The sequence below is a fragment of the Aspergillus bombycis genome, assembly GCF_001792695.1.
Source record: "Aspergillus bombycis strain NRRL26010 chromosome Unknown contig00021, whole genome shotgun sequence".
NCBI lineage: Eukaryota > Fungi > Ascomycota > Eurotiomycetes > Eurotiales > Aspergillaceae > Aspergillus > Aspergillus bombycis.
Window position 1 is genome coordinate 311,247 of NW_019170023.1, and position 15,056 is coordinate 326,302.

Below are 15,056 nucleotides of genomic sequence, written 5' to 3' on the forward strand. Positions count from 1 at the left end.
TAAGGGGATTAAACTAGCATGATCGGATTTTCTTCTCTCTTTGTACTTTGGATTACTTCGATCACCGGGCTTTTCCGGCTTGGTTGGCTGCCTCTGTAGTAGAATACATATTAGCATTGGTTTGAGAATGGCGCGGACCAGCGGAGTGGAAGCGCAAATCGCAAGCTTACCTCGTCTTGTGGCATCCTCCAGCAAACCGACATCCACTTCCGACCGGGGCAGGACAACGTAGCGCACCACGCTACCACGGATGAACATATTCTTCACGGACGACAGGTGAGGGTACTTGTCCAGATCCAGGACGTCGACATCGTCGAGCTTGATGTTAAGGTATTGGTCGACGGATTTCAGTGTTCCGCGGATACGAATGTCATTTTTGAGCTCGATAATCACGGTTTGGTTTGTAAGGGTCTTGAAGAAACTGTACTTCGTTAGAGAAGCTTCGTTCGTTTGCTTGACCGGTCAGTCGTGGGCCGGCATACCTGAAGAAGAGCATGGTTGCGGCGGGAAGGTAATTGAGCGCGGGGTTATGGTGTTTGCAGGACTTATCGCATGGCCGAGTGGGGTATATGTGTGGATAAAAGGTACAATTGCCCTGCACTTCCCAGCGAGCAATTCAGGATATAACAGAGAGACCGTAAAGGTGGGGGAATATTATGCCGTTGAAGTGATGTTGTCAGTCGCAATCTAATCTGCTCCGGTCGGGTGTCACGTGCCAATGGACTGTTGTCGTTCGTATTCAGCGAGCTGGCTTTAGTGGCTGCTTGACATTCTACGAGCAATGACCAACCAATGTTATGCAGAGCGTTCCCAAGCCAATGGGAGGCCATCAACGAACGAATAAATCTCTACATAGGTGTCTAGTTCCAGGTAATAGGTGTTGTGGCTTTCTATCGTTCCACAATGTGCTGCTGGAATATAGTTCTACTATGAGCTCTGCTCCTGTATCATGCATACATCTGCCCAACGCGCCTGGACGAAATCATATTCTTCAAGTCCCTTCGCATAAAATTTGCGTCAATCAATCTCGTATATTACATTAATGCTCGCCGCCAGGGCAGTATATGGGTATCATAGCTAACTTGTATCATTCACATACATGAACCAAACGAAGGACAGGACCAAATAGACATAAAAATAGGGGGTGAAAGAGTGAGTGAATCCTTTACCTATCATGGTTCTTTTGGGGCCCATGTTGCTTTCTCTGTCTCGGTTTCATCGCCCAACCGGACAAGCATGTCCAACCAGCTCCGTTCTTGCGACCCTCATCGAAAACGCTTCCAATTCCTTCTAGCAACCTCCCCTGCTCTCGACCCATCTCGATTTGCAACTTGAGAAGCCATTGTTCCCAAATCCATCCACCAAACAAACCAGTGACACTCGCAGCGTCAGCTGTGCTACCGACCGGGCCCTGAACCGCTTCACACTCGCTGAGGTGGCTCTTGACTCTAGGCTCAGGTGTCTCCCTGGGAACAGGGGAGACTGCCGGCTCGTTTCCCATTGGCAAGAACATCCAAGCTCGCTTGACCCCTACAAAACCACCTTTCTGCAGACGCCCGAGGAAGCTCTTCGTAGGGGTTGGGTCGTAGCCTCGCGTCTTGAGGTTGTATGCGAACTCAACAGACCTGGCGGATGCGTAAGGCCCTCCGCGCGATATCTGTGCATCCATCACGAAGAATTCTAGGTATCCCCCTGGCTTGAGGCAGCGACGGCATTCTTCAAGGCAAAGTCCATACTCGTCTTGCTGATCACCGGGGCTACGTTCGCTCTTCAATAAGGCTGGCAGAGAACGGGTAGAGATCACGTCAAACTTATTGTTAGAGAATGGTAGTTGCCACAGATTTTGCACGGAAATTTGGCGGTGATTCGCGGGCCCTTTTATGCCACGGTTAAATGCCTGGTGCTCGGTGAAGACGGTGTAAACCTTGACGTTAGGGTAGTCATGTGCAATCTGCCATGCCCACTCACACGAAGCATGACCCCCGAGATCCAGAACCCTAATGCGACGTGAACTAGATCTTTGGGGGTTTGTTGAGACTGACTTCGACTTAGCGAGTCGTCTAAAAGCAGGACTAGCAATCAGATGACCACCATTGAGGTACCGAAGAGCGTCCATGGCCCACATAGGCTCGCTAATCTGGGTAAGCACTAACTGCTCCTTCTCCAGCATGGAAAACTGCGCCTTTTCCTCCAAGATGGAACCCACGACTGAGTCGCGGGGTGCTTGAGAGAATGGACCTCTGTAAGGTGGTCGCCCGGGACGAACTAATTCGTAATTGCCCAACAAACAATTTGTATGCGTATTGGGCAGACCCAGCCGAATAGATTGCACAGCGTCGAAGCGCATGGTTCGGTGCATGAAAGTGTCTGTGTTTCTAGCCAGTCGCCGAATAGACTGGAACCCCCTCCAATAGATCGAGTCCTTGCTTGCCAGTGCAGAAGGCCGGGAGCTGGGAGCTTCTGGAACTGTCTCATCAAATCGGACGGACTTTTGGGACACGACCTGTGCTACGGCTTGTGTAACACTCTCCGCGATTGCGATACAGTCTTCTCTTTCGCTTACCGGGGTATTGGCGGGATTCGTTTCACACAGAGCAGCAAGATACGAAGCCTGCGCTGCGAGCCAAACGCTTGTTCGGTCTAGGCTTGCCATTGCCTTCTTTTGCAACTCATCTTCATAGTTCTCATCTTGCTCCTCCGGATTATACATGCCTGGTCTTGTAATCTCATGCACACCATCGATGTCGTCGCTAACTGGGCTTTCCGCATGTTCTAAATGTGACGCTGGGTCTTCAGAAGGGACCCTGATCGCAGTCGGGGGTCCACTTGGATCGTAAACCGCTGTTAGCTGCTCATCAATTGACCTTTCAGGGCATTCAATGATCTGCTCAACGATTTCTCCTTCGGTCCGGGTGAATGGTAGATCGTAGAACCTCTCAGCTATAGCAGATGAAGGAATATTGTTTAACTTGGGAATCGACCAAGTGTGACGAGCTCTTGGACCAAGGGAGGCAAAGAAGCCACCAGGGGAGGGTATACTGAGTCTACTGAAGCTATATCCAGAGAGGTCCGATGCGGGGGTCGCATCGTCAGCACTGCGTGGTCGCTCTGGTGTTTCGATCTGCCACATCTCTTCATTGCTTTCGGAAGTCTCTGACCAAGGGTCCGGGGTCACATCCAGCGGAATGTGTCTCAACATTGCCAACGCATCTTCAGGAAGAAACACGCCTGTGTCAGAGGGAGTGTCTTCGCGCACAGGGTCAGCAACGGGTGGCGATCTCGCTTGGCCAGGAATTCGAGGGAAGTTTCCGAGAAACTGTCGCCAATCCTCTTCGGTATTCTCTATTGCGACTTCAATACTTTGTAGATCTGAGCTTGTCTCTGGGTTTTGAAGGTCTGCATCTTCTTCATCTTCGAGGTCTGGTCGTACGAGGATTTCATGCGGATTCCAGTCGTTATCAGGAAGTGACTGGACGTCTGGAGTAGCTGGAGCACTAATGTTGGAGACTTGGTCCGATGAGACACTGCCATCGAGCGACGGAGGAGCATGCACGGCCGGCACGGAATGGCCAAGAAATGACAAAGCTGCAGGGGAAACTGGGATCTTGGGGGGGGGGCGTTGGGGGAATTGGTGAGCTTTTCGGGGCACCCTGAAGAGATGGCCACATTGTCGACGAGGGAATCGTAAGACTGGGGTAGCGATTACGACTCGTCGGCGAAATCGAATTCCTCGTGGTAGGGGTCACCAGACTTGTTGGGCGAGTGCTTGAAATCGAAGTGCACTCATCACTCATCTCCGACTCCTCGTCGGTTGCATCATACAGATCATCAAATGTTTGCATTTGATTTTGCCATTCGGTATCCGAGCAAGAGGAGGTAGTTCCAGCAGAAAAGGGAGACAGCAGACGATTTAGTCTAGACGCCAGCGCCAGACCACTAGTCTTCAATCTTAACTGTGGCTGAGAAGTATTCTTGTTTGGGCGAGCTTCTCGGCAATGCGGTGTTTCCGAGTATTCTCCCTCGCGAGAATCCTCAATTATGGTATTAAGCCTTGTCCCTCGGGCCTGCCGAGGAGGCGGACATCTGGCAGTTGCAGAGCGCAATGACTCAGTCATGTTGCCCTATGCGTTGTTCTTTTCTTTTTCTTCGAGAACGAATAAGGAATTACGACATAAGCCGAAGTTGTCCAAAATGAAACGTTCTAAGGGTATATTATTTCAACTGCGTTCGACACCGATCAACGGGTCCACCAGCGCAAGCAAAGGATACAACGAAGGACGGCCTAGCTCACAGAGCCGAAGGCACAAATGTTCAAAGCCAACAACAAGGAAAAAGAAAATTAAGGTAAAATGACCACAAAGAAGTAGGTGAAGATCACGATCGATCCGTGGCGCATGGCTCTGATAAATACACCCAGGTCTGAGGGAGAAGAGGGGAAGATCTGGAGACGCCGTCCACACCAACCATCATCTGTGCAGAAACTACTGCAATATTGCGCACGACAAGCCGGGAATCCTTGGAAATAAACATTACAGAAAGGCTACCATTGGTTGCTGTAAAGACGGCGCTTCGCTCCTGAAGGTCTTCCAGCACTCTGAGAGGTACAACAGAAGTGACATCCAGCACGCTGGACAGATATCACACCAATAGGTGGGGGGCGCGTGCAGAGAACGGCTCTCGACGAATGATGCTTTGTGACTGGAAGTTGAGGTGAGTGTGATTGGTGAACAACAAGCGCCGGGTGGTCTATCTTTAGAACTTCTATCGAGGGGTTTTCTGATTAATCAGTAGATCGTGGCTTCCCCACCCAACGTTATTTTGGAAAGGCGGTTAATTAATGACGGTTAGGTAGCAAGTATGGTTGTCGGACATTGTCTTCATCACCAGCCAGTCTCTGGAAAGACAAAAGTGGTCATTCCGTTCCCAACCAGCTTAACTACTGGTTGACTAGTAAGGGTGTACGACCAGGTCAGCCGACCAATTCATCGGAAATTAGGCCGCCGAGGGTGAACTGGCACTAATCCAAGTCAAAGTCGAGAGATTACCAATAAAGCACCAAAGTGGTCGACGGCATCTCAGTTTGGTGGGAAGCCGGTTCCCGTGATCCCGTTCAGGCCTGAGTCTCGACCCCCGTTCAGGCATCGAAGCTCCCCCTAATGCAGCCGCACCGAGCATCCCACGTGAAAGTCTTGGCCCTAGCCCTTATCACCAGCATCCAACTTGCCCGATTTGGCTGTTCGGAGTGACGTCGACCGGTAAATGGCGGTGATATCAATGGCCGGTGATTAATTTTTTTTAATGGGCATTTGCCTGCCCTCTGATGGAGTACACATATCCACTCTTTCTCCATACCTGTGCTGTCCACACAGTCCTTTCCGGATACAGGTATATAACCTGTCTTCTCCCCATCGTCCCCTGAAGCTTATCCTTTCCATTGACCATCGCCCCGCCATACCCGTCAATTGCTTCCTTTCTTTCATACAAGCTCCTGAGATTTTCAGACATCATGTCCCCGCCGGCGATCATTGCCCCGTCCATCTTGAGCGCGGATTTCGCGACCCTGGGAAGCGAATGCTCAACGAAGATGGCCCAGGGCTCAGACTGGCTCCATGTCGACATCATGGACGGCCACTTCGTCCCTAACATCACCTTTGGAGCTCCCGTTGTCACCAAGATCCGGTCTCATGTCGACCGTCCAACCCAACCCCACGGCCGGGCACCTTTGACTGCCATATGATGATCATGGAGGTGAGAGACACCTGCTCCTGAGCCTTCACCAACCTGCGCCGTTTTCGCACATCATATTTTAAGCTTTCCGATCATTCCGTACAACTTCGAAGAGCGCCTGGCTGACCGTACCATGTTTACAACTAGCCACATAAATGGGTCAAGGAGTTCAAGAACGCCGGATGCGACCTCTACTGTTTCCACTACGAAGCCGCCGTAGCTTCCGTCGCAGCGACCGAGCCTGCCGACTCAACAACCACTCGCAAGACGAGCCCGAAGGAATTGATCCGTTACATCCACGAGGAGGGCATGCAAGCCGGTATTGCTATCAAGCCAGACACACCGGTGGATGTACTGTGGGAAATTCTCGAGAACGAAAATGAGAAAGAACGCCCAGATGTAAGTGACATCATTCTTACATAAAAGAAACCCTCGCAACAACTCCCCCTAGTGGCTTAATCCATGCTGAACGGCCCTTTTTTCCACAGATGGTCCTCGTCATGACCGTGTACCCCGGCTTTGGCGGCCAGAAATTCATGGCCTCTGAGCTGCCCAAGGTGCAGGCTCTCCGTGAGCGATATCCTAATTTGAACATCGAGGTTGATGGCGGACTGGGGCTCGGGACGGTGGACCAGGCCGCTGAAGCAGGAGCCAATGTGATTGTCGCTGGTTCGGCGGTGTTTGGTGCCCAGGATCCTGCCGACGTCATCGCAAAGCTTCGCGAAGCTGTTAACAAACACCACAAGCTTTGAAAAGTAATTTCTTCTTACTATATATTTCATGTGACACGATATTTTAATCGCGCATCGCCCGTAATCGTTTTCTTTCATTTTCTTTTAACCCATTTTTCTTCTTCTCCTCACCTTGGGACTTTGTTGATCTCCGTTTTCGTCTTGGCTTTAGGCCATGTGATGGTTTAAAAGGTGGGCAAGGATTGGTATACGGTAATATCCGATACATCGGGTTTGGAGTATGTACCTAGAGATGTGTTGCATAGACTAGTAAATACGGCTGAAGGATGAATAAGAACTACTCAAATCTTTGATATTCACGAAATGTAAATTAAAAATGACTGATATTAATGCGCTGGTATCTTTACAGGGTAGTAGAAAAAGAAAAAAAAAGAAAACAGAAAGTAAGAGGGCTAGTAAAAGTAATGCCGGGCGTGTCCATCGTATCATAAAGCAATCTGCGGGAGTCCAACGAAGACCTATCATGGGCCGTTCAACTGGAACCTGATTTCTTTGCCTTTCGATTCATAGCATCCTCGACATCCTCGCCACTTTCCGACTCTTCATCAACGGTTTCCTCCTGACCAGCTTTCTGCGCCTGGTCGTCGCGCAACGACTCCAACATCTCCGCATGACCGCCAGAAATCGACTTACGAATATCCTGAGCGACCTTGGCTTTTTCCTCCGGGGACGTGGCAGAAACGATGGAGCCACGATGATGTTCAACTAATCCTAGTGCTTCGGCATTATCAGCATGAAAATTGGCAGAGGACACCGCGGCAACCTCTGGCACCAGAGGTGGCCGCTTTGGGTTGCCCCCCTCGACGATCTCGGGAGCAACCGATGATTTCCGACGTACACTATCTGCGCCTCCTTCCTTTTTCTCCTCGACGGCTGCAGGGAGGGGCTGCTTCTGCTCAGCAGCTGGAGTCACCTTCTCAGCCTTGCTCTCTTTAGCTTTGGCGGCGGCCTCCTCGCTAGCCTGGCGCAGAGCGACCGTGATGGAGTCGTCTTTCTGGGATTCCTTTGCGGGCGGGTTTTGGATCTTGATGGTACTCTGCTTTGGTACCGAAGGTTCTGAGGCGGGTGTCGATACAGCAGATCCGGACTCAGGCTGGGCGATTACGGTGCGCGTAGCAGGGATACTATCACCAAAATCTTGGACGCTGTTGACCTGCATTCTCAGCTCACCATATTCGTTCCATTCTTCGATCTCTTCCAGGTCCTGTGCCGTTTCCAGAATCGTCAGCCATACATGATCCTCACTTATCACCACCCGGCAACTAGATTCCACGACATATATAAGAAAGGAGGGGGCCACTTACACCGACGACTGTGCCAAACTTCACCAGGCCCGGCAACTTCCTACCCTTGGAGCGACGACCCCAAAGCTTCCGGGCTGCGTCATCGGTGGCTACATCAATTGCGCGGAAAGGGAGTTTGTTGGCTTTGAGGATCGTCTCCAATCGTGCAGTAGCGGTGACGATATGGGACGACCCCGCAGTAAGGGAGGTGTAAAGATAAAGGGTCGAATCGGACATGGCGAAGTGTAATCGGAAAATATAAAAAGAAAAGAAGTGCCCTCTAGATCGAAGGACTAAGGTTGCTCACGATTCAGTGAGGAGATAGTGATATTCATTCAGGGGGAACGATGAAAAGTAGCATAGGGGTGGAACATGAAGCACGTTCCACCGGTGTTTCTCTTCTTTCTCCAAGAAGCCCCTCCAATTAATTGGACTCGTTTTCTGCAACGGATTATGACGTGGCTGTTGACCGCCCACGCGAAGTCACGTGTAGGCGAGGTGCCGGATATGGAAATATTACAGGTGATATATCTCTCATCCACTCAGCTAGCACGGGAAAAAGAGGAAAAACAGAGAGAATAGGTTGGAGCAGGGGATATAGTTATTAAATAAAGACCAGCAGCCTTCTTATGTCAGTGTCCCTTTGCCTCCAGTCACTCTACCCGCCGTTTGGGAATAAATGGGCCCCGAAAGTGGCAACCTGACGTCAGCTGGGCCCTTTCCCACTTCCAGAAACCAAGTTCTCAACGGTAGTTTTGAGGTCACTGCTGAATAAATGGCTTGTGTCTATTATAGGCTTGTGGGAAAGTATTCCGAAGTTTTAAATGCTGGATGATGGATCGTTGGTATAGTTTTCCTGCCGTATGCACAATTTACCTCCGAATATATATTTTTGGAGGACATGATGTATGGATCCGCTATAACGAATTCCAGTATAACACATATGTATTCTCCTTGTGTGGTTTTGTCTCTAGCGGTCTCTCAAATATAAAAAGTTTACCTACATATAATTTACATTCATTACTTAGACAAGAGCTATTAGTTACCTATACTAGTCATTTATTCTCAACAGCGTAGGCCTCAGCTTCAGTATCAATCTCAATCTTGCAAAGGACTGGTCCATATTCTTTTCGTCAGATGATAGACTCCTATCGACACACATCTAAACAAACTCTTCCAAATGTTTTAGCGCAAGAACTACTCTGGGAACTCAGAAGAAACCATTTACCAACATAAAGGTATAATAAACCGCTGGCATGACTGTGCTCTACCCAAATACCTGGTATGTTATGCATAGACAGTCGTCATTGAATGATGGGCTATTGGTCGGAGGTCCTTGATTGAATGTTTGACTCGGGCAAGGCTATGCTCTATGCGCTCCGATGAATATAGTCGGGCCGTTACGTCTTTGATAGCTTGCTGAAGCCTTTGGGCTCTAGCCATGTATAGTATGGAGGCTATTGGTGTCACTGCATATTATCCAAGATAATAGACAATGAAAGCCATGTGTCAAACAGCTAATATTTGACTTTGAGCAAGTGCGCTATATCCCAGGTTGAGAAAACGTATAGTGGGGGTAATATAGAAGTAAAGATAAGAAGAGATCATCATGTCTGATCATGTGTAGTGTAGATCTAGTGACCACTTAATATTCAGTACCCATCACCTGTGTTGGGAAGAGAGTGACTCTGGACTAGTGAAGTTTGAGCTGAATGTATTGTAATCAGTTGAAGCTTTCAACATTGGATTTCTTGGTTCAGGCATCGATAAAGAACGCAGCGACATGCGATAACTAGCTCATAAAATAATGTATGCGGACTTCACCGCTGCGAAGTCGACGGTAAGTTATCTTTGTATACTTAGAGATGGTGACTGAATAGGACTGTTACATTTGCCGGTTCTTGGGTTGATCATGACTCTTAAGATACTGCCTTGCTCCGTTGTACTTCAATGACTAGAGAGAATATGTTCTATGTTTGGAGAGTGTTTTCACATTTGGCTATGAGGAGGGAACTCACAACTACATATGTTTAAGGATGTTGAGAATGTTCCGTAATTTGGATGGATATAATGTCCACTTTCCATCTTTTGTTACTCATTTAAATAGCTGGGTTAAGGGTTGCGACTATATACAATAGCTAGCGTTCACATATTTTCGCAAGCCTAACCCTATTCTTTGTCTCCGTCCGCCTTTACCCCTTCTTGCTATTTCTTTCATCTGGAGCTGGAAGTATTTGAATGATAATCCCAAGTGGAAATTAGCTCCAGTGCCAATGATAGTACCCCAAGCGGTGATAAATGCAGGCTGGTTGTATAGTATACCGCGCTTCGTGTAGTCGAATAACACGTTGGAGAAGAGGGTTGTTGGCAAGATGCCACAGACAATGCTAACTTACCAGATCCGGTGGCCCTACCCTGTGGTTCATTATCTGTGGTACTTTTTAGCATGGCTCACCGACGCCATATAGTGTGCTTTAGAATAGGGGTAGTTGACTGTGATCACTCTAGGAGCCGACGAACGGATTGATCCACACGACACAGAAGGAAAGTGCAGTACGAGCTCATGTGCAGGGGTCTACTTTGCACTTGGTCACATAGTTCCAACCTGATATTCTGGTACACTTGCAATCCGAAGCTTAGACTGGTAACTATTCAAAAGGTAATCTCCGAGCACGCTAAATTTAGGAGTCAGCCGTTAAATTCCTCAATGGGTAACGGGTTGAGAGCGCCGAGGTGTTAAACGGTTCGCGGAGAAATCTCGGGCCCTAGTCTAGTGGTTAACCTCCTTATATTTTCGGACGTTGAGTACATGATTTGCTGTCATTAATTTCCTGTAAGATTGCCGTGGCCGTAGAGGAGTTCGGAGGGCTTTTTGGCAAGAAACAAAAGTTAAACAATGATCCGAATGGAGGTTTTCTGAATATTATGCATTCTGAGGGGAATGTGGTTCTGAATATCATGATGACAACCACTAAAGTAAATAAATGATGTAATCTCTGCCGTGCCGGTCATTGAACATTCCTACTACTAGTAATACTAGGCAGGTAGATACTTACTGACCTGCAAGTTCAACCGACTGAGGTTGTGACTTTGACCTTCTGTCCGTCTTCGCACATGACCTGCGGGGTCATGATTCGGGTTTCTTTTACATACATACCATCAACAACGACAACTCATGGCGATGATACTATCTTCGCATGTCTTTCGCATTTGTGCCTACCTGGCATGATTTCCTCGCCTCTCCTCTGAGCTTTTACTGGGCTCTCTATTTTCACCTCCAAAGTGGCTCGATGCTGCAATTCTGTCGCTTTTGATGTCAGGCCACAAGGCTGGCACTCTGACGGAGGATGTTCCGTTGACAACCGATCAATCTAGGTTTTGGCATAAGGCCTGAGCGCACCCTATCATCCTAATCCATTAATAAATCAAGGTCTACGTGATCAGACACGATCCCTCTGATTTCTGAAACCTTGTCCAGCCCAAGGCTTTCTCTGCTCGGAGAAGAATCAAGGCTGCCAACATGGGTTGACGCGTCATCGGCCGATATACTGTCCAGAGAACTGTAGGAGTTATGGCTGAATTGTTCTGTGCCTTACCAGCACCACAAGAACCAGATAAACCTGGCGCAGTGGAAGTGGCTGACTGAGGCGCTCGCCCGAGATACCCAAGTGCAAGGTAGCAGATTTCCAAATGTAGCCATAAGCATCCAAGTGAAAAACGTTGTGCCACTTGAAACGGGCAGGCTTGCGTCTCGGAACCTTAACGAAGCTGCTAAGCATGAAGATGGCTGCAAAAGAGCGTGTAGTAGGTATCCGACATGGTGGTCAGCATGGGGCGTCGCCGAGCCTGGCCAGGCACAGACAGCTTTTTGCATGGGTTCTCGAGAGCTCTTGCATTCGAGATGTTCTCACACGCCTACGGAGTCTGAATCCGATGTTTGAGCAGTCTTTGACTCACTCGCCGTCTGCAGGGATCAGAGTAAGGCAGAGACTGGTATTGGGCACTGGAGAATGATTTGCTGTCGTAGGTTCAGCTTTCTGAGGGAATGATGGTGCTGCTACCTGCTTTCTTGTTTAGGTCGATCGGTATCCGAGCGTTTACGCATTGTCTGGAGAAAGTCCTACGCACTGATTGTCTCTAGGTCATTGTACCAATCATCTACTTCTTAGGTAGGTATATTGATCCCATCATATGGACCTAGGTTCCACCAATGAGCACAAAATACGAAATCAGATCACACTGCACCTCTCTGGCTCATGAATCAGCACCTGAGGCACCTAATCGCATTAGGCAGTTGGATGTGTCCAGTATGTACATTTACTGCTGGTATCTTCTCTCGACAGAGTGTAACCTCAGAGTTTCCGAAGTGGAGTGCTTCATAACGTAGTACACCTCGGGTCTCCATCTACCTTGCTCTTCTTGTTTACCCCTCCGTAAACAGCTTCTAAGAAGGTTCCTTGTGTTTCGCTCGTCACTACCGACGCGGGACGGTCCAGGATTGGTACCTGCCTGTGTAGGTGTAGATGCATAAAATCACAGATAGCGAATACTAGTGCATCAACACTCAGAGATCCTGGCCCTATCATTTGACTGCGACAGGGACAGATGGCGATCCCTGGGTTCCACTATAGTCACGTCGATCGTCTATTTGTCAGATGAAAGGATTCTTCCCCCTTCAAGGGCATGCCCCGACATTTCTAGAAGGACGAATAGCGCTGGAGGGGCTATTTTTGCGATATTGTGACCGGGTATGTCTTGGACAGCATACCATCATGAGATTTGTTTGTACCTTACATGTCTCTCCCCCTTCCTCCCTTTCTCGAGCTTGTTGTTGGGCGATTGGGTTGTTATGGATGTATTGGATAATAGCGTATTGGCTATCAATCTTCTAAACGAAAACGACTAATCAGTGGGAGGGGAAAGCGTCGGGTTACCGGAGAATAATGAGAATTTTGTTTCCCTGTGAAAATTCATCCGGTCAGAGATGGATGAACCCCCACCTCGGAATAGTGACTCGATCATTCAGGGTACTACTCAAATATTGGCAGAAAAAAAAAACTCATTAAACGGAGTGGAGCAGTAACTAAGAGGCTGCCGTGGTTTTCTCGAATATTTCGTCATAGAGGGGTAGACGTTTCTAAAGCCGGTGAACAGCAATTCAGGTACAGACCTGGTCCGAGTGTCCGTAGACTCCTTCTAGAGTGCATTGAGTCTGACGGTATGAATAATGAGGAGATTTTACATGGCTAAGGAACAAACGAGAGCCAAATCGGGTATGTGATGAGACTGAGTCACACAGGTTGGCACATAGTATTGGCTACTAAGAATGGATATACCAAGACGCAAAAAAGCGGTGACTTACGCTGTGGATTGGCGGTGGATGTCGGGTTCTGTACAGATGAAACAACGGTGGGCTGGGGTTTTTTCCCTGACCGCTGGTATCGCAGCGACCACTGCATGATCGTGGGAGGGGCACTCTTGAAACTGCATCGGTTAGTCATTATCGTGGTCGGGTATAGGTAATTGGTCTGACGATGAGTACTGGTATGATGGATAGCGAAGCGCCTACGGTATCTACCAACCTGTACGGAGTACTTGCTACTACTAGCAGTACTAGTAGTCTACCTAGTAGTACTCCACTTTCATCTGTTGTGTTCACCCGCGACTGCCGTGACCTTCTGCCTGAGGACCTGGTTGGCACCCGTTATCACGTGACGCACGTGATAATATCATGTACCATGTTGGGCAGTCGGAGGAGCCCCACTATATCCTTCGCCAAATGATCGATCGTTCGTTCGTCGATAGTCTCGAGATCGTCCGGTCACCGCAGACAATAGAGGCGGAGCCATCGCAGAACTCAGAAGCCGAAAGAAGAACGAAAACATCCCTCCGACGAGAGGAAAAATCAGGAGAACTCAGATTACGTACGTATACCCGCAACCACCTCGGATATAGAAATTCTACACGGAACCTTGGGAACCTCCCGCACGCGTACCATGGGATTGCTCAACTTCGGGGAGTAGTTTACTGTCACTTGCGACCATTGTTGAGTAATAGCTATACAACTTGGGAACCTTTACGTGTCAAGCCGAAAAAGATACGAAAAGAACATCTTCTGGTGGTCAAGCCAGAACGTGGCGCGTATCTGTTGCTACCCAAATTCTGATTGCACGGATTGGTCTTCCGGGCGATAGAGCCCAGTATTCTATTTTGTAGCGGGAACACTCCTATACTCCGTACCTGGACCTTGCAAATGCGACAAACGGTTTGGGACCGATAAAGATCGGGTTCTTCATTCCTACGATAATGGTGGGTTTAACCTTTAAATCGGCTATCTCATGATCGGTTCACCATGAACTGATAGTGAAAAAGCGACTGACCCAAAAAGGACACCTCATTGATTAGGGGACGAGAGAGCCAAAGTAAGTGTAAGCTAAACGACGTGGCACACATCCAGTCGATGGGGGAAATTTAGCTGGGACCCGAATGGGCTGTACGTCACAACAGAGGTAGCGATGAGGACGACTAACAGGGCCGAAAAATCAAGAGATGTGGGTGTGAGGAGCAGTTGGTCAAGTTGTACAGCGAACGGAGCGCTGCGTCTCATGGACTTTTCCTTGACACGGCCGATAAAAGGGTATTTTAGGGTACGTAACACTGGTACCGAATGTTCCTAAGGCTTTCCCGCTGTAGGCGCCCTTAGGGAGGTAACGGGAATACTGAACTGGAACCCCATTACCTTCTCTCTCCGTACTTAGTACGGAGCATTGCACTCACGCTTAACCCAACTGATCTAGGGTACTAACCTGGATTGACTGACCTTAGTCCATAGTGGGTTAGGTAGTCTGTCCTACAACCTAACCTTCTAGGGATGTGCTAATAAAAGTAGTCCTGATGACTGATCATCCAACACATCCTACTGATCTGTTCTCTTGCTGGACCGGCTGTGCGTCGGCGCAATCCGTTTCGCTGCCTCACTTCGGGGCTCGCATGTCGTCCTTCTCTGACTCGTTATCCATCTAAGCCATGGGGGTATCTTACTTGTCCCATGATAACCGTCCGTCTGGTCTGAGAGAATCAAGCTGCGTTTGACCAGTCAGCGTGTTACCCTACCCTTTTCTCTTTTCCGGGCAATTTCTGGCTTTCTTTACGCTAACGTGGTTTTAGTTAGTTGATTGACGATGACGATGTTCTCTCTGCTCGCTCACTGTTTCTGCTTATTATTTATTATTTATTATTTATTTTATTTAATACTTCTTTTTGGTTCCTCATCTAAGTTTTCTTTTTTATTGTT

At 48.6% G+C, this 15,056-nt stretch overlaps 4 protein-coding genes across 4 annotated transcripts; 1 reads left to right on the plus strand and 3 right to left on the minus strand.

The window, feature by feature from the left end:
* Window positions 1–61: 61 nt before the first annotated feature.
* On the minus strand, window positions 62–496 carry ABOM_004367 (Sm-like protein LSM2; the record flags this gene model as incomplete). The annotated part of the gene is made up of 3 exons (XM_022531497.1): window positions 62–93; window positions 171–421; window positions 483–496. 3 exons carry the CDS (start codon window positions 494–496, stop codon window positions 62–64), a joined length of 297 nt encoding a protein of 98 aa, XP_022391449.1.
* Window positions 497–1,165: 669 nt separating this feature from the next.
* On the minus strand, window positions 1,166–3,842 carry ABOM_004368 (uncharacterized protein; the record flags this gene model as incomplete). The annotated part of the gene is made up of 2 exons (XM_022531498.1): window positions 1,166–3,585; window positions 3,650–3,842. The coding sequence occupies 2 exons, from the start codon at window positions 3,840–3,842 to the stop codon at window positions 1,166–1,168; spliced, it is 2,613 nt and encodes an 870-aa protein (XP_022391446.1).
* A 1,664-nt stretch (window positions 3,843–5,506) lies between these two features.
* ABOM_004369 (ribulose-phosphate 3-epimerase RPE1) lies at window positions 5,507–6,479 on the plus strand (the record flags this gene model as incomplete). The annotated part of the gene is made up of 3 exons (XM_022531499.1): window positions 5,507–5,686; window positions 5,875–6,126; window positions 6,216–6,479. 3 exons carry the CDS (start codon window positions 5,507–5,509, stop codon window positions 6,477–6,479), a joined length of 696 nt encoding a protein of 231 aa, XP_022391447.1.
* Window positions 6,480–6,951: 472 nt separating this feature from the next.
* On the minus strand, window positions 6,952–7,999 carry ABOM_004370 (uncharacterized protein; the record flags this gene model as incomplete). Its single annotated transcript, XM_022531500.1, has 2 exons — window positions 6,952–7,683; window positions 7,784–7,999. The coding sequence occupies 2 exons, from the start codon at window positions 7,997–7,999 to the stop codon at window positions 6,952–6,954; spliced, it is 948 nt and encodes a 315-aa protein (XP_022391390.1).
* Window positions 8,000–15,056: the final 7,057 nt, after the last annotated feature.